At 45.0% G+C, this 22,227-nt stretch overlaps 1 protein-coding gene across 1 annotated transcript in view; it reads right to left on the bottom strand.

Annotated features, from left to right (window-relative positions):
- Window positions 1-22,227, bottom strand: part of dnah2 (dynein, axonemal, heavy chain 2) — a 609,335-nt gene that overhangs the window by 304,804 nt on the left and 282,304 nt on the right. Inside the window, exons 27-33 of the mRNA XM_072258532.1 lie at window positions 21,457-21,613; window positions 20,670-20,752; window positions 16,305-16,485; window positions 13,386-13,524; window positions 11,710-11,927; window positions 9,425-9,523; window positions 5,400-5,525 (exon numbers count right to left, since the gene is read on the bottom strand). Coding sequence (XP_072114633.1) covers window positions 5,400-5,525; window positions 9,425-9,523; window positions 11,710-11,927; window positions 13,386-13,524; window positions 16,305-16,485; window positions 20,670-20,752; window positions 21,457-21,613 — 1,003 coding nt within the window. The remainder of the gene's footprint in view (window positions 1-5,399; window positions 5,526-9,424; window positions 9,524-11,709; window positions 11,928-13,385; window positions 13,525-16,304; window positions 16,486-20,669; window positions 20,753-21,456; window positions 21,614-22,227) is intronic.

Below are 22,227 nucleotides of genomic sequence, written 5' to 3'. Positions count from 1 at the left end.
ATTGGACACAGGTTACTGGCACTGTAATAGCATTATGCTAACTGCTACGCTTATAGTGCCACCCTTTACTAAATCTGAAGTATTATTTTAGATTCTATCCACTATTACTATTGGTATTATCAGTGTGATTGGTGGGTGATTATGCAAACATCTACAAGGTTACTAACTGGTCAATATCTGTATCTAGTCAATTTCCGTATAAGAAAGGCACTTCTTTGTTCGAACTTCAGAGCAGCTTCGTGACAGGGCCACACTATTCTCCTTGTACACAAGTAAATAAAGTGTGCTTGAGGAATCAGAATCAGGGTTATTATCCCCAGCATGTGCTATGAAATCTGTTAACTTAGCAGGAGCAGTTCAATGCAATACATAATGATATAGAAATAAATTAAAATAAAAAATACAATAAGTAAATGAATTACAGGAAGTATACACTGTATATATATTAAACATTAAAAATAGTGCAAAACCAGAAATTATATATATTTAAAAAATGTTCATGGGTTCAATGTCCATTTCAGAATCATATAGCGGAGGGGAAGAAGCTGTTCCTGAATCGTTAAGTGTGTGCCTCTTTCCTGACAGTAACAACCAAGTTTAATATCACTGGCATATATTGTGAAATTGCTAACTTTGTGGAAGCAATATACATAATAATAAAAACTGTAAATTACAGTAAGTATATATACAATAAAAAGTTAAATAAGCAGTGCAAGAAGAAAAGAAGTGAGGTTGTGATCATGGTTTCAATGTCCATTCAGAAATCTCATGGCAGAAGGAAAGAAGCTTTTCCTGAATTATTGAGTGAGAATCTTCAGGCTTCTACATCTCCATCCTGATGGTAGCAAAGAGAACAAGGCATGTTCCTTCATTATGGATGCCGCCTTTTTGAAGCATTTCTCCTTGAAGATGTCCTCGATGCTAAGAAGGCCAATAATGGAGCTGACAGAGTTTACTACTTTCTGTAGCTTATTTTTCAATCGTGCACAGTGCAGCCCTAACCGCCCCCCATACCAGACAACGATGCAACCAATTAGAATGCTTTCTATGATACATCGGTAGAAGTTTGCAAGTGTCTTTGGTAACATACCAAAGCTCAACAAACACCCAATGAAATATAGCCATTATCGTGCCTTCTTTGTAACTGCGTCAATATGTTGGGCCTGGGACAGATCCTCAGAGATGTTAACACTTAGGAACTTGAAATTGCTCACCCTTTCCACTTCTGATCCCTTGATGAGGACTGATGTGTGTTTCCTCGTCTTACCCTTCCTGAAGACCACAGTGAATTCTTTGATTTTACCAAAGTTGAGTGCATATTGTTGTTGTGACACCACTCAACTAGCTGATCTATCTCATCCCTGTATGCCTTCTTGCCACCATCTGAAATTCTGACAATAATTGTGTCATCAGCAACTATTCACACAGCCTAGTCACACAGTCATGGGTGTAGAAAGAGTAGAGCAGTAGGCAAAGTACACATCCTTGAGGTGCGCCAGTGTTGATTATCAGTGAGGTGGAGATGTTCTTTGTGATCCGCACACACCGTGGTCTTCCAGTGAGGAGGTCGAGGATCCATTTGCAGAGGGAGGGAGGTACACAGGCCCAGGCTTTGGAGCTTTTTGATCAGAACTGTAAGAATGATTGGGTTAAACGTGGAGCTGGAGTCAATGAATAGCAGCTTGAGGTAAATGTAAGTATTATCCAGATGATCCAAGGCCACATGAAGAGCCAATGAGATCCGATCCACTGTAAACCTATTGTGGCAATAAGCAGTTTGCAGTGGGTCAACGTCCTTGCTTGGGCAGGAGTTGATTTTAGTCATAACCAACCTCTCAAAACACTTTGTAACCTTAGATGTGAGTGCTACTGGACAATAGTTGTTGAGGCAGCTCACCCCCGCTCTTCTTGAACACTGAAACCAGGTGGGAAGTTCCACTTGCAGTAATGTGAGATTGAGGATACCTTTGAACGCACCTGCCAGTTGGTTGGCACAGGTTTAGAGAACCTGGGGGCCTGTCGCCATGCGAGAGTTCACCCTCTTGAAAGACATCCTGACATCAGCCACCGAGGCAGAGATCACAGAGACACCAGATGCTGCAGGTGTTTGTTTTATTTCCCTTTCAAGGCATGTACGAGTTTTCAGAATTCAGGGAAATGCCTGCCAGGTGCAACTTGGAATCTGAAAATATTGTCAATTCTGTTTCAAAAGACAAATCATGGAAGCCCAGAAATAGATCCTACAAATATGAATCTTACGTCTTTCTCTGCTATCACCAACAGTAACATCTAAGGTTATACACTCAGCTTCTCTCCAAGATGTCCAGACATTCAAAGGGGTTAAAGGAAAGCATTATTCTGTATCCAACTGTATCCAAAGTTCGAATTTCAAAGAAATTTAATTATCAATGTACATATATACCACCATATACAACCCTGAGATTCATTCTCCTGTGGGCATACTCAGCAAATCTATACAAGAATAAATATAACAGAATCAATGAAAGGCTACCTAACTAGGTTGTTCGATAATAATAAATGAGCAATAAATATTGAAAGCATGAAATGAAGAGTCCTTGAGAGTGAGTCCATTGGCTGTGGGAACATTTCAGTGATGGGGTACGTGAAGATGAGTGAAGGTTCAACAGCCTGATGAAGCTTGCTGTTTGTCTTTACTGGGGCAGTATTGAGGGAGCTTCACTCTGTACCTAATCTCAGATGTCCTGCCCTGCCCTGCCCTGCCCGTGTCTAATGCATGGGTTCCCAACCTTCTTTATGCCACGGACCCCTGATTTCGTGGGCCAATGCAGAGTGAATTTCACATCTAACCCTAACTGATTATGAAATAGCGATGGGGACCCTACAGTGATGTGAAGAAACTAATTTGCTGTATTAACTCTGCACAGGATCAGGAAAAAGCCGTAGAGTTGCAAACTCAGCCAGCTCTATCATGGGTACTAGTTTCCCCACCATCTTGAAAAGGCGGCATCCATCAGTATCCAGGACATGCCCTCTTCTCATTACTACCATCAGGGAGGAGGTACAGGAACCTGAAGACACACACTCAACATTTTAGGAACAGCTTCTTCCCCCTCTGCCATCAGATTTCTGAATGGTGCATGAACCCACGTTCACTACCTCACTAGTGTTGCTTGCTTTTGGCATTACTTAATTATTTTTAATATACCATTATTTATAGCATATATTATTGCACTGTACTGCTGCAGCCAGCAAATTTCATGACATATTTCAGTGATAATAAACCTTATTCTGATATCTGTTCCATTGCTAACTACACCGTCAGAAAAGATCCGCTTTCAGTCTTTGGTCAAGATTGTGGCTCAGACTTAGTTGCTTTCTGAGTTTGTAGGGAAGGTTTTGGAGACAGAGGTAGGACTTGTGATCAGGTTAGGGTTTAGGGACACCGATGTAGAGGAGTTAGAGATCAGGTCTCCAAAAGCCAGTGACGTGGATGAGTCTTGAAGGACATCCATGGATGTCAGGCTGTCTCAGTCAGTGGGACCCAGGTGTCCCAGGATAGGGCATAAGGGTCAGTTAATCAGTGTACCCAGAGTTCGAGCCTGGAGTTTGGGGTCCCATCAGCACCAAGTCCAGGGGTTGATACTGAAGATAGGAGACTTGATTGACTGCAAGTCCAAAAGTCAAAGCCCAATGGCCAAAATCTGGAGACTGAAGGCAAGTCAAGGAGTTTCAGGACTGTCTATGTGCATGGACGGGTGGAAGGAAGGGTGGGGTGAAGGGGAAAATGGGCTTGTTTTGCTGTTGTTTGTTGCTTGTTGTGTTCTGTGCTGTTCTGCCGAGCATTGTGGGAATGTTATTTTGATGCCGGGATGTGTAGCTACCCCCAGCACATCCTCAGGTGTTTCTCATTGCATTTCACTGTATGCTTCTATGTATTTATCTATATACTACTAAAACTCTCATGCTCTGTCTGTCTGTTTGTGACCTTCAATTAGTGCAAACAGTGCATTACAGCAGCACTTTTCTCAGCTAAATCAAATTAAAATGTGCTAACTTACAGAATGCAGGCAAAGTTCAGTGTTATATATTTGTATAAAATTGCTCATTTGCCAAAAATCAACAGGCTGCCTTTCACCTGAGACCCCATTGGCCATCATGGAAATCACAACGCCACAGCCCAACGCATGCGCACGGCCAGCCTCGGCACCACCTCACGATGTTCACAGAGCCGGCTCCACCTTCCATGGAAATCACAACGCCACAGCCCGACACATGCGCACAGCCAGCCTCGGCACCGCCTCACGATGCTCACAGCAGCCACACCAACCGCAGCAAAAGGGCAGGGCTATCACGTCCATTTAGGAGAGCACCAACCACATCATCAAGAAACAACAGCACCTTGGAGGCTTTGGTGTTACTGCTTCCTATCTTCTATCAAGCATTAGGGTAAAAATATATGGATAGCCTAATTACGCCGCATGGAAAGAGAAGGGGGTCATTATGGTCAAGAGATGACGCCAAATGTCGTCGGGAAGCGGCAAGGAGAGGGAGAGAACAACAATCGGATGAGGCCGGGGCTGCACGACTCCGAGAACAAAGAGTCAGGATAAAAAAGATGAGAGAAGACGAGACAGCGGAGGACAGGCATACACATCTTCAAAATGACAACAATAGGCACAGATGGAGGAGAGAACAAGAATTTGATCAGGCCAGGGCCGTATGACTCCAGGATCAGAGGGAAAAAACAAATAGTAGAGGAGATGAAGAGATGAAGGATGAAACAGCTGCGCGTCTCCAGAATGACGAAAACAGGCAGAGAAGGAGGAGAGAGGAAGAGACAGAGGAGAAAAGGAAAGATCAACTCGAGAATATGCGGCACAGAGTAATTATTGTGAGAGATGTGGTCATAAAAAGTGTCCTCCGTTAAACCAGAAATGTGGTCATAAAAAGTGTCCTTCATTAAATGAGGAGGAGCAATATTTGTCTTGCTACATGTCTTTCTTCTTTAATACACTGAGTTCTTCTTCTTTAATTTCCAAAGCACATCACATCACACTGCACTACCTTTCTCTCAAAAGGTGCCCCAACGGGTCACCCGGTTATCTAGTAATAAGTAAATCTGAATCAGCACCTGATATTCAAGTGCCCTACTCATCATCCTTCCTTCTTTCAAAACCACCAATAACTTGCATTTATCTCACAAAAGCAAAGGTTGGCACATTCTGCTAGCAAAACAACAATTACTGTATTTCGAAGTTTGTTTTGGAACCGTGATAGGGTCTGGTACAAAGAACATTAAGAATTTAAGGATCTCTCAGTCAGATGGTCATAGAAATATAAAGGCTCCATCAAAGACACAGGCTGGCCTGGGCCTCTGCAGAGTATCCGGCCAATCTGAATGAAAGGTTACCACTCACCTGGCCTGGCCACTCCTTCACCCACTTGTCCCGTCGAGTGAGCATTTTCTTTAGAGACACACGAGTGTCCCTGAGAAGGTCTTTTAGAGTAAAGCGCATGGTACGTTCCACATCACAGAGCCAAGCCTGAAGGACAAGCACAACAACACAGAGTGAAAAGGGGCAGTGTGGCAGGTAACAGTCAACCTCCAACACTTAACAAGACCCTGAGGCCATAGCCGAGCTTCACACTGGCCAGGCCGTACTGACATCTTATGTTCTAAGACATGACCTTGTGGTCTCCCAATTGACCTTTTCATGGCCCTCGTCTTCCTGCTCTGCACTTTCTCTGCTGCTGTAACACAACATTCTGCATTATTTTCCCTGTAGTACTGCTTCCATGTACTTGGCGTGCTACAGACACATGAACAGAAATATAAAGGGCTCCATCATTCCTGGGAGAGGAAGGGTAAGCTGACACTAAGATGGGCTACAACTGGGGAGAACTTGAAAGACTGGCCCAGGACAGAGGACTCCGCTGAGTTTCTGTCAGCGGCCTATGCCCCAGAAGGAGTGGTTGGCTTAGCACCATGTACCTGGGTACGGAACGATAAGTCTGAGAGACAAAGTTTTTCCACTGTATCTCGGTACATGTGCCAATAATAGCTCATTTCCATTTCCAACTCTCCAAGATCATTATGTTTCTCCTCATTTCTAAGAGCTCCGCCCTGTTTCGTCTCCCCTTCTCGCCCACCCTTTTAGCTCTGGCATGACTAACATTCAACATAGAACAAAGAACAGTACAGCACAGAAATAGGTTCTTTGGACCATAATGTTGTGTCAAACCAATTAAATTAGTAAATAACTGAGCAACAAAACTAATCTCTTCTGCCTACACAATGTCCATAACCTTCCATTTTTCTCACATTCATGTGCCTATCTAATCATCTCTTAAAAGTTCCTGATGTTTCTGCCTCTCCCACCATGTCAGGCAACACATTCCAGGCACTCACCACTTTGTGTAAAAAAAAACACTTGCCCTGCACATCTCCTTTGAAATTACACCCCCCCCCCCACCTTAAATGCATACCCTCTGGTATTAGTCATTTTAACCCTGGGAAAAAGACACTGTCTACTCTATCTATGCCTCTCATAATCCTGTAATTCTCTATCAGATCTCCCCTCAGCCTCAACCGCTCCAGTGAAAACAATACATTTGCTCGAACTCTCATTATAGCTAATGTTCTCTAATCCAGGCAGCATCCTAGTTAACCTCTCCTGCACTCTCTCTGAAGCCTCGGAATACTTCCTATAATGGGTGACCAGAACCTCATGCAGTACTTGAATTGCATCTAATTAGAGTTATATAAAGCTGCAATGTAACTTACTGACTACTGAACTCAATACTACAACTAATAGAGGCAAGTATGTCATGTGTCTTAACTACACTATCAACCCCTGTAGCCACTTGCAAGGAGTTATGAACTTTAACCCAAGATCCCTCTGCTGAACAGCACTGGTTCTGATCATGCCCTTAACGTATCGTCTCTTAACATTTGACCTACCAAGGTGCAACACTTCATCTGCCATTTCTTTGCCCATATCTGCAACTGATTTCCCACTGTATTCTTTGCCAGTCTTCTCTGCTACTCTCAACACCACCAATCTTCATATCATCTGTAAACTCACTACCCCACCATTTTCATTTTCATCCAAGTTATTTGTATAAATCACAGACAGCAGAGGTCACAGTACAGATCCCTGCAGAACAACACTAATCACAGATCCAGCTGGATTAGAATAAGTCCCTTCGAACACTACCTTCTGTCTTTAAAGGGCAAGTCAGTTTTGTATCCAAACACGGGTTCCATACATCTTAAATCTTCTGGATGAGTCTCCCATGAGGGACCTTGTCAAACACCTTCCTAAAATCCCCATAGAAATATCCACAGCTCTACCTTCATCAATCACCTATCACCTCATCAAAAAACTCAAACTTAACAATAAGATACAATTTGACCCACCCCAATGCTCACTCTCCCCAATCAGGCATCATTTTTCAAATGCTCATGAATTCTATCCCTAAGAATTCCTTCCAGTAACTTCCCTACTACTGATGCAAGACTCACCCATCTATAGTTTCCAGGATTATCCCTGATTCCCTTCTTGAATAATGGGACAACATTAGGTACTTGTCAATCCTTCTGGAACCCGCTAGAAAATATCAGTATAAAAAACTGCACCTTCTCCTTTGACCTTTAGTAACATGAGGTGCTGCCAGGTCAGCTGGAAAGGTCAGGCTATATCACTGCAGGTCTTGGATGGATTACTGTGGACACTACCCACCCTGTAAAACTGGTTTTTCCAAAACCACCCTTCCAGAAAGCACTATAGGGCTATTAAAACAAAAATTTCACACCATCTTAGAAGTTTCTTCCCCAGGCAGTTAATCTGATCAATCATTCTAGTTAGCTCTCCCCCTCCCATCTGTTACCCCTGTCACTGCTCTGTAAACACTTAAAACCACTTTTTATAATTCTATTTGTATTGCAAATACATACTGATATTTATGAAATGGTGCACATTTTATTCCTATTACTGTACTTTAACCTCCAACTTTATTTTTAATATAATTCTTTATAATTGTTGCATGTCACACCCTGACCAACACACCACAGCAAATACCCAAGACATGTAAATAAAGTTGATCATCGATCAGTAAATGTATATAATGTGCAGTCTAGCCAAGCTTTTACATGTTTACCACAATGAGTCTTTGATCTTCAATTTGATTCATCTAGAAATGAACCTCTGTGGTTCATTTTATGGCCCTGCAATAAAAACCTCTAAGAATTATACATTTCACCAACACCTTACTCCTCAACTCCATTTCAACTCTCACACTAAACTTTCTCCCTCACAGGCTCACCCACTGTGGACCTTTGGGATGGGGCTCAATGGCTGTGAGAGTGCCGAGCTGAGGCTATGATATGATGACAGTATCTCCACCGGATTTACCCTCCAATCCACTCCATAAGTGGAAGGGCCAAGATGACACCACTGAAGGCAAGCAACAGCTTACTGGTAGTTCTAAAGGCAAGAAATATGACTAAAATCATTATTAATAATACCTTTTCTGAAGTAAATTGTGGTTAACTATCATGGCAAACATTCAAGAAGCAAGCAAAGGCAAAGCTGATTGGAGGGATGAGCCATGCAGGTGCATTGCAAAGCCGGAGCATAATGTGTTTGAAACGGGGTCACATATGGAGTTGGAGAGCGTGATAAGAGAGGAGACAAGGTGGAGGAGTTTTGCTGTCTATCCAACTACCCCGGGTGCGAAGTTGGATTGCTTTAAGTGCCGAGCCAATTTGGATAGGACAAGATAGGCTTCGGGCTAGGCGGTGAGGACTAGGCCCAGAGTTTATCATTGCCATGGGGCTCTGGTCGGAATGTGAGGCATGATCCACAGTTTGGACAACTTAAACACTGACCCAGATATACTGCAAAGACAGGGTGTCGGGACCAGTGGTGAGGGATGGGCCGATTTTGCTTGCTCTCCTGTCCTCACTCCTCTCTCCAATACGCTGAGGCTGTGAGACTGCCCCGGCTGCTGTGCTTCGTGTCTGTGAGCTTAGTGGCGATTTGCCCCACGAAAATGATGAACTGAGATCAAAACTTTGGGCCTACATCAGGCTGCTCTGAGGATTTGGATCGAAGGACTTCATTTGGGTCAGAATGCTGTTGCTCATTTTTATTGTTCGTACGATTTGTGTTTTTTCCTTTTTCTCTGCGCATTGGGCATTGATCTTTCTTTTTTAAAAAAGTTGTTTTTTCTAGGTTTTTTGCTTTGTGGCTGCCTGTAAGCAGACAAATCCCAAGATTGACAAATTTATACATTCTTTGATAATAGATGTACTTTGAAACTTTGGAAGGGTTTGCAGGGATGCTGGTGAGATGGTGATTGGGTCTATGGGGAAGTGTTTATTCCCACAGTTCACGCACAGTCCTACCAATGAACATGTTTGAGTGAGCATTCTCCCTACCTCCACGGGGCCCTCAAGCAGAGTGGGATGCTTGAATTCTACATACTCCCCATCAGCTGAGAACATTCCAGTCGCCTCCATTCTGTTCGTTGCTCCAACCTGGACACACAGATCAGAGCACAAGTTGCCAGAGACTACAGCAGTAGGAAATAATCATCAATTCAAACCTATGAGAGGATCTAAGATGAGGAATACTTTGGTGGGGAAGCTGAGAGAGGATGTTGGTGAGCTAGACAATGGGTCTGTTTGAGCGCAAGAGGGCAGTGATAGAGATCAGTGAGGATGGGTCAGCAAGAGAGTGAGCACAGTTCAAAGTTAATACATATCAAAGTGAGGGCAAATATCAATACAAGAGGCTATGAGAGTGAGAGAGAACGAGTGTGAGTGAACAGTCAGTGCATGGGCACAGGCAGGGACTGGGGTGAATGGTCAGTGGGTGGGGATTGGTCTAACCCTGGGGTGAATGGTGGGTACAGGACAGGGTCAGGGTGAATGGACAGTTGGTGGGGACAGGACGGGTACTGGGGTGAATGGTCAGTGAGTGGGGACAGGACAGAGTCTGGGGTGAATGGTCAGTGAGTGGGAAAGGACAGGATCAGGGGTGAATGGTCAGTGAATGGGGACAGGACAGAATCTGGGGTGAATGGTCCGTGAGTGGGGACAGGACAGAGTCTGGGGTGAATGGTCAGTGGTGGGGATTGGTCTTGGTCCCAGGTGTATAGTCGGTGGGTGGGGAAGGACAGAGTCTGGAGTAAATGGTCAGTGGGCGGAGACAGGGTTGAGTCTGGGGTGAATAGTCAGTGAGTGGGGACAGGAGAGAGTCTGGGGTGAATGGTCAGTGGGTGGGGACAGGACAGAGTCTGGGGTGAATGGTCAGTGAGTGGAAAAGGACAAGGTCTGGGATGAATGGTCAGTGGTGGGATTGGTCTTGGTCCCAGGTCTATAGTCAGTGGATGGGGAAGAACAGAGTCTGGAGTAAATGGTCAGTGGGCGGAGACAGGGTTGAGTCTGGGGTGAATGGTCTGTGGTTGGGGACAGGAGCGGGTCTGGGGTGGACAGATCTAGGTCTTGGTCTGGAATGAATGGTCAGTGAGTGGTGATAGGTCTAGATCTGGGGTGAATGTTGAGTGGGTAGGAACAGGGTAGGGCCTGAGGTGAATGATCTGTGGGTGGGTACCGGGAGCGATCTGGGGTGAATAGTCAGTGGGTGGGGACAGGATGGGGTCTGGGATGAATACTCAGTGGGTGAGGACAGATCAAGTTCTAGAATGAATGGCCAGTGGGTGGAGACAGGACGAGATCTGGGGTGAATGGTCAGTGCGTGGGAAAGGACAGGGTTTGGGGTGAATGGTCAGTGAGTGGGAAAGGACAGGGTTTGGGGTGAATGGTCAGTGAGTGGGAAAGGACAGGGTTTGGGGTGAATGGTCAGTGAGTGGGAAAGGACAGGGTTTGGGGTGAATAGTCAGTGGGTGGGGACAGGACGGGTTCTGCGGTGAATGGTCAGTGAGTGGGGACAGGATGGGGTCTGGGATGAAGGCTCAGTGGGTGAGGGCAGATCAAGTTCTAGAATGAATGGCCAGTGGGTGGAGACAGGACGAGGTCTGGGGTGAATGGTCAGTGCGTGGGAAAGGACAGGGTTTGGGGTGAATGGTCAGTGAGTGGGAAAGGAGAGGGTTTGGGGTGAATGGCCAGTGGGTGGAGACAGGACGAGGTCTGGGGTGAATGGTCAGTGAGTGGGAAAGGACAGGGTTTGGGGTGAATGGTCAGTGAGTGGGAAAGGACAGGGTTTGGGGTGAATGGTCAGTGAGTGGGAAAGGAGAGGGTTTGGGGTGAATGGCCAGTGGGTGGAGACAGGACGAGGTCTGGGGTGAATGGTCAGTGCGTGGGAAAGGACAGGGTTTGGGGTGAATGGTCAGTGCGTGGGAAAGGACAGGGTTTGGGGTGAATGGTCAGTGAGTGGGAAAGGACAGGGTTTGGGGTGAATAGTCAGTGGGTGGGGACAGGACGGGTTTTGCGGTGAATGGTCAGTGAGTGGGGACAGGATGGGGTCTGGGATGAATGCTCAGTGGGTGAGGACAGATCAAGTTCTAGAATGAATGGTCAGCGGGTGGAGACAGGGCTGGGTCTGGGATTAATGTTCAGTGGTCAACTATTGGTCTGAATCTGGCTGCCTGAGTATCAGCTGATGGGAAGGCCTTGTTTTGTCTGTGAAGTGGTGGGAAGCCCTCTCAATACCATTCCAATATTGGTACTGATTAAACCACCACGGCCCTAGGTAATGCTACCTTCTGCATTTTGAGAGTCTTGATGTTGTCGAAGCATTTCTTCATGTGGGGTTGCACTGCTGGAGGATTGCGCGACTGCCCCAGTATCTCCAGCAGGTCATCGTTGGACAGGAAGTAGAAGCGAGGGAAGATCTGCCGCTTGGTTTCCAGGTACATATCCAGGGACTTCTCAATCTCTTCCAGCTTCCCATTCATTCCATTCAAGGAATCCAGGAGACCTGCAAAACACCAGAGCAGCAGTGACCTTACACCATTCTGATGTCCCAGCAGAACCAGGGCAATGGCAAGCAGGAAGGAAATGGACAGGACCCAATGGGCCATGCAACTAGCAACAGCCCCAGAAACGGCACTGGTCACCACCACAGCATCACTTCCACCTGGACTTCCCCTTCATTTCTGCTCAATTGCCTAAACTCTTATCCTGAATCCTGCTGGCTGCAGACCAGGGTTCTGGCATAAGGCAACAACAAATGGCAGGCTAATAAGCTGGTACAATACTATCAAAACAGGCCTAACTGACATAGCGAGCAAGCAGACCTCTGAAACAGAGTGAAGAACAAGAGGGAGCATTGGTGTCTTACATCTCTTACCCCTTGCATCTGGATGGTGATGGATTTTAACTCCAGCTTCATGCCTTGGTTCCAATATCCTCAACCCCCCTTATCAGCAAAAGCCTGCTTTAAATTTTCAGTTGAAACTTGATTTCAACAGATGTTCGGGAGAAAGAACTCAAAATTTATCACCCAATAGTTCAAATTCTTCCCCTTTGCTCTGGAGTCCCCCAGCCAGGGGTGACTCAGCCGTATCCTTTAATCGTCTTCAGTCTTGATTCTCTGTCTCAACCTATCCCAACCACCCCCCCTCCCAACTCCCGTCCCATCAACACTCAAGAGAACACAGATCCAGTCTGTGACCTTAGATCATTTTGGAAGGTTCCCTCTCTATATACGATGGGGAACGCAGAAATGAACACTGGAGTTACAAGCTTCGGGTCTTTGCGGGAATGGGACCCATTCTCAGGGTTTCAGGACTGGCTGTTGTTTGGCACGCCAGGGTTCGGCCTGAGAGTCCGGCTCAAATTCAGAAGCCTAAGATCTCGGGGCTCTGGAGACGGGCGGATCGAGGGTCAGCGTCACGGCAGGAGACCCATGTGCCATCAGGGGAGTCGGAAAATCTACTGCTGTGGGCCTGAAGACCTGGGATCTTTGAGATCTTCAGGCACAGAGCTCAAAAAAAGTGACGTAATAGACTTCTAAAATCATAAACCAGCAATTTGTTTGTTATGTCTCCCTGCTTTCTGGGAAAATGGAGACACCTCTTTCTCCCTTATTAGGGAAAGAGAGAACCTGTGGTATGTCGTATATCGGGTGAAACTCAAAGTCTTTGGGGTAACTGCAAGTCTGTGTCTTTGCTCACGCTTGAGAGCTTGGTGGTGGTGCTGAAGCTTTTTTTTGCCGTTGGAGGGAGGGGGGATTGTTGCTTGCTGCCGCTTACACACAAGAGGGAGGGGAGATGGGGGAGGGCTCTGGGGTTCTAATGTTTAACTGTTGCTCATTCTTTGGGGCACTCCTCTGTTTTCACGGATGTTTTGCGAAGAAAAAGCATTTCAGGAAGTATATTGTCTACATTTCTCTGACATTAAATTGGACCTTCAAAATTCGAACCTTTGGACATACCTGGGTAATGGGTTCCTCTCAGCGCATTGGGTTCATGGACCAAACGGTGCATGATCACTTTCCACTGTTCATTGATGCTGTCAAACTCCGCTGACTCCTGAGGGAGTTGTTTACGGATGTCTTCACCGAGAAAAATATTCTGTAGTGACAAAGCCACCAGGAGGTAGTTAGGTACAATTAATGACCACTCCCCTCCCAGTCTTTCTCCACTGAAGCTAAACACCCAAGCTCACTGAACAGAGAGTAGAAAGCAAAGTCAGGTCCTTCGCAATCTGAACTGCTTACTCCTGAGTAACCCTGCATCAGCCCACGGCCTCCTCTACTGGCACGATGAGACTACCCTCAGACTGGAGGATCAACGCCTCATATTCAGTCCGGCTAGCCTGCAATCTGACAGTATGAACACTGAATTTTCTGCTTCCAGTAATTTCTCCCCCCCTCCCCTTTTTTCTTTTTCTATTTGCCATACTGGTTCCACTCCTACCACTTCTCCTCATCTGCCCATCATTTTCCTATTTCCCTTTCTCCCATGGTCCACTCTCCTCTCCAATCAGATTATCTTCTTCAGGCCTTTACCTCATCCACCTATCATTTCCCAGTTTCCTACTTCATCACTCTGCCCACCCCCACCTCTGCACCTTCCCCATCACCTGATCTCACCTATCACCTGCCAGCTTGTACTCCTGCCCTTCCCTCCACCTTCTTATTCTGGCTTCTTCCCCTTTCCTTTCCAGGCTTGATGAGGAGTCTCAGCTTTTCATTTCCTTCCATAGATGCTGCCTGACCTGCTGGGTACCTCCAACATTTTGTGGGTGTTATCCTTACAGGATACTGATTCACCCATTGTAATCCTAGTCCTAGAGTCATATAGCACAGAAACGTGCCTTTGGCCCAAACAGTGCATGCCAACCAATGTCCCCTTATTCCCATGCCTGGACCATATCCCTCTAAACCTTTCTTTTCCATGTACCTGTTCAAGTATCTTTTTAATGTGGTTTATGTACCTGTCTCAACCACTTCCTCTGGCAGCTCGTTCCATATACTGACCACTCTCTGGGTGAAGAAATTTCCTCTAAGTCTCTTCCCTCTCACCTTAAACCTATGCCCTCTGGTTCTTGATTCCCCAACTCTGGGGAAAGAACTGTGTGCATTCACTCCAGCTGCATTCAATCTCGTAACAACAAGAGATTCTGCAGATGCCGGAAATCTTCAACAGCACGCACACAATTCTGGAGGAACTCAGCAGGTCAGACAGAATCTATGGAGGGGAGTAAGCAATCAACAGTTTGGGCCAAGACCTTTCAACAGGACTGATAAGGGGGCAGAAACTAGAATAAGGTGGTGGGGAGGAGTACAAGCTGATAGGTGATAGATGAGAACAGTTGAGGGTAAAGATGGGTGGAAGAGGGAGGGGGATGAAGTGAGAAGCTGGAAGGTGATTATTCAACTGTTTATTTCCCTCCATAGATGTTGCCTGACCTGACAAGTTCCTCCAGCATTTTGTATGTTGTTCTGTACCCCTCATGATTTTACACCCCTCTATAAGATCACCTCTCATTCTCCTACACTCCAATGAGTTGAGACAAAACCTGATGAACCTCTCTCCATAACAGAGTCCCTCAAGCCCAGCAGAGGGAGACGTAAAGCTGCTCTGTGTCCAAAGTGTACAGCTTTCCAATGCAGGCGTGAGTGGATCCTGCATTGATGTTACACATGGAACTCAAGTTCCAACTTGCTGTTTAGGCCAAAGAAATTTGGTGCAGGGCTCTCCAGCAGGGTCCTGAAAACAGACTTCCACTTCCTCATTTTGAGTAATGTAAAATTTAACCCCACCATCTGGTAGGCCAGGCACTAAACCATTTCCAGTCGTCTTTTAGGTGAATACAGAAGAACCCAAAGCAACACACAATCTGCTAGAGGAACTCAGGGGGGTTGAGCAGTATCTGCAAGAGGAAAGGGACTGCCAATATTTTGGGTTGAAAGCCTGCATCACGCCTCTACCTATACAGATGCTGCTCAGCCCACTGAGTTCCTCCAGCAGGCTGTGCGTTGCCTCTGCTTCCACCATCTTTAATCTCTCATACCTCCAAAATTATTATCAAAGTATGTACATGCCACCTTATACTAACCTGAGAGTTGTTTTCATACAGGCATTTCGAGGAAAATAAAGAAAGTCAATACAATTTATGAAAACTACATAAAGACTGATAGACAACCAATATGCAAAAGAGACAAATTGTGAAAATAATAAATAAATAAATAAATAAATAAATAGATAGATAGATAGATAGATAGATAGATAGATAGATAAATAATTAATAAATAAATACCAAGAACGTGAGTTGTGGAGTCCTTGAAAGTGAGTTAGTAGGTTGTGGAATCAGTTCAGACTTGAGGTGTGTGAAGTTATCCATGCTGGTTCAGGAGCCTGACGGTTGTAGGGTAATAACTGTTCCCTAACCTGCTGGTTAGGACTGAAGGCTCCTATACCTCCTTCCCAATGGCAGCAGAATAAAGAGAACACGACCCGAATGCTGGGGTCTTTGATGGATGTTGCTTCCTTGTAAATACGCTCAGCGGTGGGCAGGGCTTTTCATGTAATGGACTGGGCTATACCCACCACTTTCTGCATTCATTGTCTTGGTGCTTCCATACCAGGCCATGATACAAACAGTCAGGATACTCTCGACTGTGTACCTATATAAGTTTGATCCCATCATTTCAGGAGGAGTGCAGTGTCCTCCACCAACAGTACCCAAAAATGGATTATTTGGTCAATGTCAGCTTCCAGTTTGGAGGAGCTTCTGTGTTACAACAGTGACTGTATGAAGTACTTTACAGGATGCAAAGGCTTTGACTATGTAATAATGTGAGATTGTAGTGGTGATAGGAGCACCTGCCCCCATTAGTCCAATTTACCTCCAGGTACAACCACTGCCTCTGCACAGTTAGGATCGTTTCTACCACCTCCAGAATGAGAGAGAGACACCGCTCCCAGTAATCCACCTGCTTGTCAAACGCCTTTAAATAGGGAGAAGACTTCATGGTTGACAACATGAGCTGGTTTTCCTCCAATGTCTGGAAGATGTCATCAGTTCCTCTGCGCACAGATAAATACAAGTGAGTCACAATGCAACAATGCTTCACATTCATTGCAGAGTCTCAGACAGTTTTTCCAACTGGGAACTAATCAGGGGATTACATAAGGGAAGAGAGAGAGAGAGATAGATAGAGAGATAGAGAGAGAGAATGAGAATGTTCACAGGGGCAAGTCACAATATTACTCAGCACAGCAATATTCAAGAAACCAACAGCACCTCCTCTGGACAGCACAGTAGCATAATAGTTAACACAACTGTTAACAGCACCAGTTGTATGACCAAGTTTCACCTCCTGCCACTGTCTATAATGAGTTTGTACATTCTTCCCATAACCACATGAGTAAGGGCTGATGAGTTATGGGCATGCTTTGTTAGTGCCAGAAACATAGAGACACTTGCAGGCTGCCCCCAGCACAATCCTTGCTGACAACACACACAAAATTCTGGAGGAACTCAGCAGACAAGGCAGCATCTATAGAAAAGTGTTTAGTCAATGTTTTGGCCAAGACCCTTCATCAGAACTTGTTTTGACACAAAAATTACGCTTTACACCATATATCTCAATGGTTTCGATGTTCAAGTGATAAATAAAGCAAATCTTTCCATTAACTGCCAAGGCTCCGCTCATAGACAACTGACGTGTATCTGGTGTGCTGTCTACAAAGCTCAATGTGTGGGAACACAAGGAAACAGGAGCAGGAGTAGACCACTCAGTCTGTCAAGCCTGCTGCACCATTTAAGATGATAATGGTTGCTCTATCGTGAATTGAACTCAACTCCTCCTCTGTGCCATTTTTTCATGCCCTTCTATGCCTCCATCTCTTGAACATTTACCCATCCTGACTTCAAATACTTTTGATAATCCAGCTCCCACCATCCACCAGAGCAGAGTCTTCCAGAGATTCACCAACTTCTGTGAGGACCTTTCTATGTGCCTCAATTTTAAAAGACTGGCCCCTTATCTTGTTGTTACATCCCATTGTGTGAGACTCTCTCACCAGCGAAAACATCCCAAGAAGCCCCCTTAGGATCTAATATAATTGCATAAACTCACCCTTCATAATTCTGAACAGCAAGGATACAGCCCCAAATTATTCAGCCTCTCTTGAGAGGACAAACTTCTCGTCCCAAGAATTACCCAGGTGGACCTCCTTTGGACGCTTCCACTGTTACCATAGCTTTTGCATAGGTTACCATAGGTACAGGGACCAAAACTGCCCAGTATTGCGAATGAGGCCTCACCAACACCATGTACAACTGGAACAAAACTACCCTATTTCTAAACTCCAACCTCTTTGTAGCAAAGGTACCAAAATGCCCTTTGTTTTAACTATTTGTTGGACCTGCCATTTAAGTTTTATGATTCACATACTAGAACACCTAGAATCCCTGAACTTCAGTCACGTTCAGACTCTCTCTCCACTTAGAAAGTCATCTGCCTTTTATTTCTCTTATCAAAGTAAATGACCTGCCAGTTGCCCACATTAAGCTCCACTCACTCAATTTGTCCATATCCTATCGCAGGGTCACAGTATCCTCATCACAACATGACTTTCATATCATTAGCAAATTTGGAATCCTTACACAATGTTTCTTACTCCAGGTCATTAACACAGAAAATGAATGATCATGATCCAAGAACTGATCTCTGGGACCTCCTTCCAGTCTGGAAAGGAACCATTTATTCCAACTTTGTTTTTAGTTCATTCTAACCACGTGCTTTTGATTTATGTATCAGCCTCTGATGCAACACCTTGTCAAATGCCTTTTTGAAATCTAGATGCATCACATCCACAGTTTCCCCTCTATCAGCTCTCCCTGTTACATCCTCAGATAAAAAAAATCAAGCAAATTTCTGAAACATAATTCACTTCCATAAAACCATGTTGACCGGGTTTAATAATGTTCACCTAAATGGTTAGCTATTTCCTCTTTAATTATTGATACAGGTACCTTGTCAAGAATAGCTGTTAAACTACCTGACATGTAGATCCCTGCCATCTGCCTTTCACCTTTACGGAACAAGACATTGGCTCTTTTCCGATCTTCTGGCACCTTCTTGGAGTTTAGTAAGCTATGGAAATTTTCAATCAATGGGGCCATTATCTCTGCAAATACACAGTACCATTGGCCATGCGTGCTGAATGGACAAATCTGCCCACAGGCGCGTTACACAGACTAGCCTTGGTTAAGCACATATTGTTGAGTAGCTGCATGCTGCACAGTCTGGAACCAGGTGCTTTGCATGTTGCCTGGCCAGCACTGACTATGCCTGTCTCTCTGGTCTGGAATGGCCACACCCCTCTCCAGGCCTCTCGCCGTTGGAACCACTTCCTTCGGTCAACCCATCTCTCTCCTTCTTGAAGATATTTTTCAAAACCTATTACTGTGGTCAAGTTTTTTGGTGACCATCCAACATTCTTTATCACATAGAACAGTACAGCACTGGACAGGCTAATCAGCTGACAATGTTATGTCAATCTTAATGTAAATTTATACTAAATATCCTACTCCTGTGTATCATCCATGAGCTTCCATGTGTCTGCCTAAGCACCTCTTCAACTCCACCAAGCTGCCTGCTTCCACTACTATTCCTGGTAACCCATTCCAGGCATCTTCCACATGTTACAAAAACCTTGCCCCTCACATCACCTTTTAACATTCACCATTCCACCACCCACCCCACAACATTAAAGCATAAGGTCTTTGACATACTCATCCTGGGGAAAAGATTATGAATATCCACCCCATCTGTACCTCTCATAATTAAAATAAAAACTCTATCAGGTCTCCCCTCAGACTCCAGTGCTCCAGGGAGAACAACCCAAGTTTGCCTAGCCTTTACTTAAAGCTCATACAGTACCCTTTATAATCCAGGCAGCATCCTGGTAAACCTCCGCAGTACCCTCTCCACATCCTTCCTGTAATGGGTTGACCAGAAGTACAGCAATATTCTAGCTCTGGTCTGACTTAAGTTTTATATAGCTGCAGCCTTACTATAATACTCAAAAGCCCTACTTTCTTTACCATCTTATCCACTTGTGTAGCCACTTCCGGCGCATAACAGACTACCATCTGTACCTCAGTGCTATCAAGGGGCCTATAATTAACGGTATACTTTCTCTTTTCATTTGACTCCCAAAGTGCAACTCCTCACACTTGCCTGGATTAAGCTCCAGTGCGGTTCACATTATTTGGTATTGATCCAAGGAAGCACCCAAGGACAGTTCACTGCTACATTAAAGCAATTTTTGTTTTAAAAATGAGAACACAGAACATAAAAAATTACAGCACAATACAGGCCCTTCAACCCATGATGTTGTACCAACTTTTTAACCAACTTTAAGACCAACCTAACTCTGTCTTCCCACATGGTCCTTCAGTTTTCTATTATCCATGTGTCTATCTAAGAGTTTTTTAAATAGCCCTCATGTATTTGCCTCTACCACCACCCTTGGCAGCACGTTCCATGCACCCACTACTCCCTGTGTAAAAAAAATTATCTCTGACATCCCTGCAATTACCTTAAAATAATGCCATTATTACCTTAAAATAATACAGGGATATTAGCCATTTCCACCTGGAAAAAAAGTCACTGGCTTTCCACTCTATCTATGCCTCTTATTATCTTATACAATTCTATAAAGTCACCTCATCCTCCTTTGCTTCAGAGAGACAAGCCCTAGCTCGCTCAACCTATCCTCATAAGACATGCTCTCTAATCCAGGCAGCATTCTTGTAAATCTCCTCTGCACACTCTCTAATGCTTCCATATCCTTTCTATAATGAGGCGACCAGAGCTGAACACAATACTCCAGGTGTAATCTGACCAGGGTTTTATAGAGCTGCAACATTACCTTGCAGCTCTTGAACTCAATCCCCAACTAATGAAGGTCGACACACTGTACGCCTTTTTAACCAATATGTACGGCACCATCTATGGTTGTGCACCCCAAAATCCCTCTGATTCTCCATATTTCTATAAATCCTACCATTAATCCTGATTTCTGCCTTCAAATTGGACCTTCCAAAGTGAATGACTTCACAGTTTTCTGAGTGTTAGATTATGAGGACACTCACGTCTTCGTTTATTGTCATTTAGAAATGCATGCATTTAAAAAGTGATACAATGTTCCTCCAGAAAGATATCACAGAAACACAGCTCAACTGCACCTACACTTACTTCAGCTTGTAATGGCCTTTGTCTTTGTAAGGCACAAGATCCAGTGTTGTCACTTCCCAGGTTTTCTTTATTCCTTCCAGAGCCTGTTGGGAGACACAACCACTGAGAGTCACTTTAATACATGGTTAGAGTTTGTCAGTGACAATCAGCTGTTACTGCCTTGCTGGACGTATATGTGCTGAGTACAGTTGCCAGTCATTTTATTACAGTAGCTCAGTTGACACTCTCCTCTCCCAAGAGCCCTGATTGGTGGGGGATGGGTAGATCAGGTAGATGGAGCATGGGTGAGTGGGAATAGCAACAGTGGCTGTGAGGTGACGGGAGGACTGACAAAGGGCTGCAGGTGGCTAGATCTGGTGGGAAAGATTGGAGGAGAGTGGAACCAAATATAGGAAGTGGAGAAGGTATATGGGAACACTAAGATACAGGCACCACAGACACACAGAGTGCTGGAACAGGTCAGGCAACATGTATGGTGAGGAATACGCAGTCAATGTTTCAGGCCAAGTTCCTTCTTCAGGACAGAAAAGGATGGGGGCAGAAGTCAGAACAAGAGTTATGGGGGCGGGGGAGTACAAACTGGCAGGGTGTAGCCTCATGAAGTCCTGATGAAGGGTTTTGGCCCGAAGTGTCAACTATTTATTCCCTTTTATAGATGCTGTCTGACCTGTTGAGTTCCTCCAACATTTGTGCGTGTTGCTCTGGATTTACAGCATTTTCAGAATTTATTGTATTTAACTTCAATTTGGCAGTCTAACTGGGTGAAATGGAGGTGTGCAGTCCCTACCATTTCAATGGAGAGCTCCTTGCTGGCTGCTGCTGAGATACTGCTGATTACATCTGCATACTGCTCTAAGCCCAGATCGATGATGCGCTCTAGCGTGAAGTCATCACTGGTGTGGTCAAACACCTTCTGCACGTCGTCCTTGATGTTGTTCCAGTGCCTGAAAGCCAGTAACAGGGGAGAAACAAAAATCGATTACCATTTTAACCTGATTTCAATGACACGGGAGAGTCATCCTCTCACAGGCCTCTCCACAAGTATGGGTTTGGTATGGTGGGCTGTTAGGTTTAATGGATATGCTTAGGATGAGAGGTGGTGTTGATTAGAGAAGGAGATGCTTAGGATTAAAGGGTGTAGCTTTGTACAAGTGTGGTCGGTCAGTGTGTGTGTGTGTGTGTCTGTGTGAGTGTCTGTGTCTGAGTGTCTGTGTGTGTGAGTGTGTGTGTGTCTGTGTCTGTGTGTCTGTGTGAGTGTGAGTCTGTGTGAGTGTGTGTGTGTGTGTGTGTGTGTCTGTGTGAGTGTGTGTGTGTGTGTCTGTGTGAGTGTGTGTGTGTGTGTGTTTGTTTCTGTCACGTTGGATGATGAATTAGGGTTAGGGTTAGGGGTGCTGTGGAATGTACCCATTTATGTGGGAAGATGCCTGGGAGCACAATTTTGTTGTATAGCTATGGGCAGGATGATTAGGGGTGCCGCTCGGGGTGATTTGTGCTGGTGGAGCTACCCGAGGCCTGGGTGTAAGTGTGTAACAGGAATATATGGAAATGTATGTGTGCT

Source organism: Mobula birostris, chromosome 5 (assembly GCF_030028105.1).
Source record: "Mobula birostris isolate sMobBir1 chromosome 5, sMobBir1.hap1, whole genome shotgun sequence".
In the NCBI taxonomy this organism is placed as follows: Eukaryota; Metazoa; Chordata; class Chondrichthyes; order Myliobatiformes; family Myliobatidae; genus Mobula; species Mobula birostris.
The sequence above is the reverse complement of the archived record's forward strand: the minus strand, read 5'-3'. Positions and strand labels throughout refer to the sequence as shown.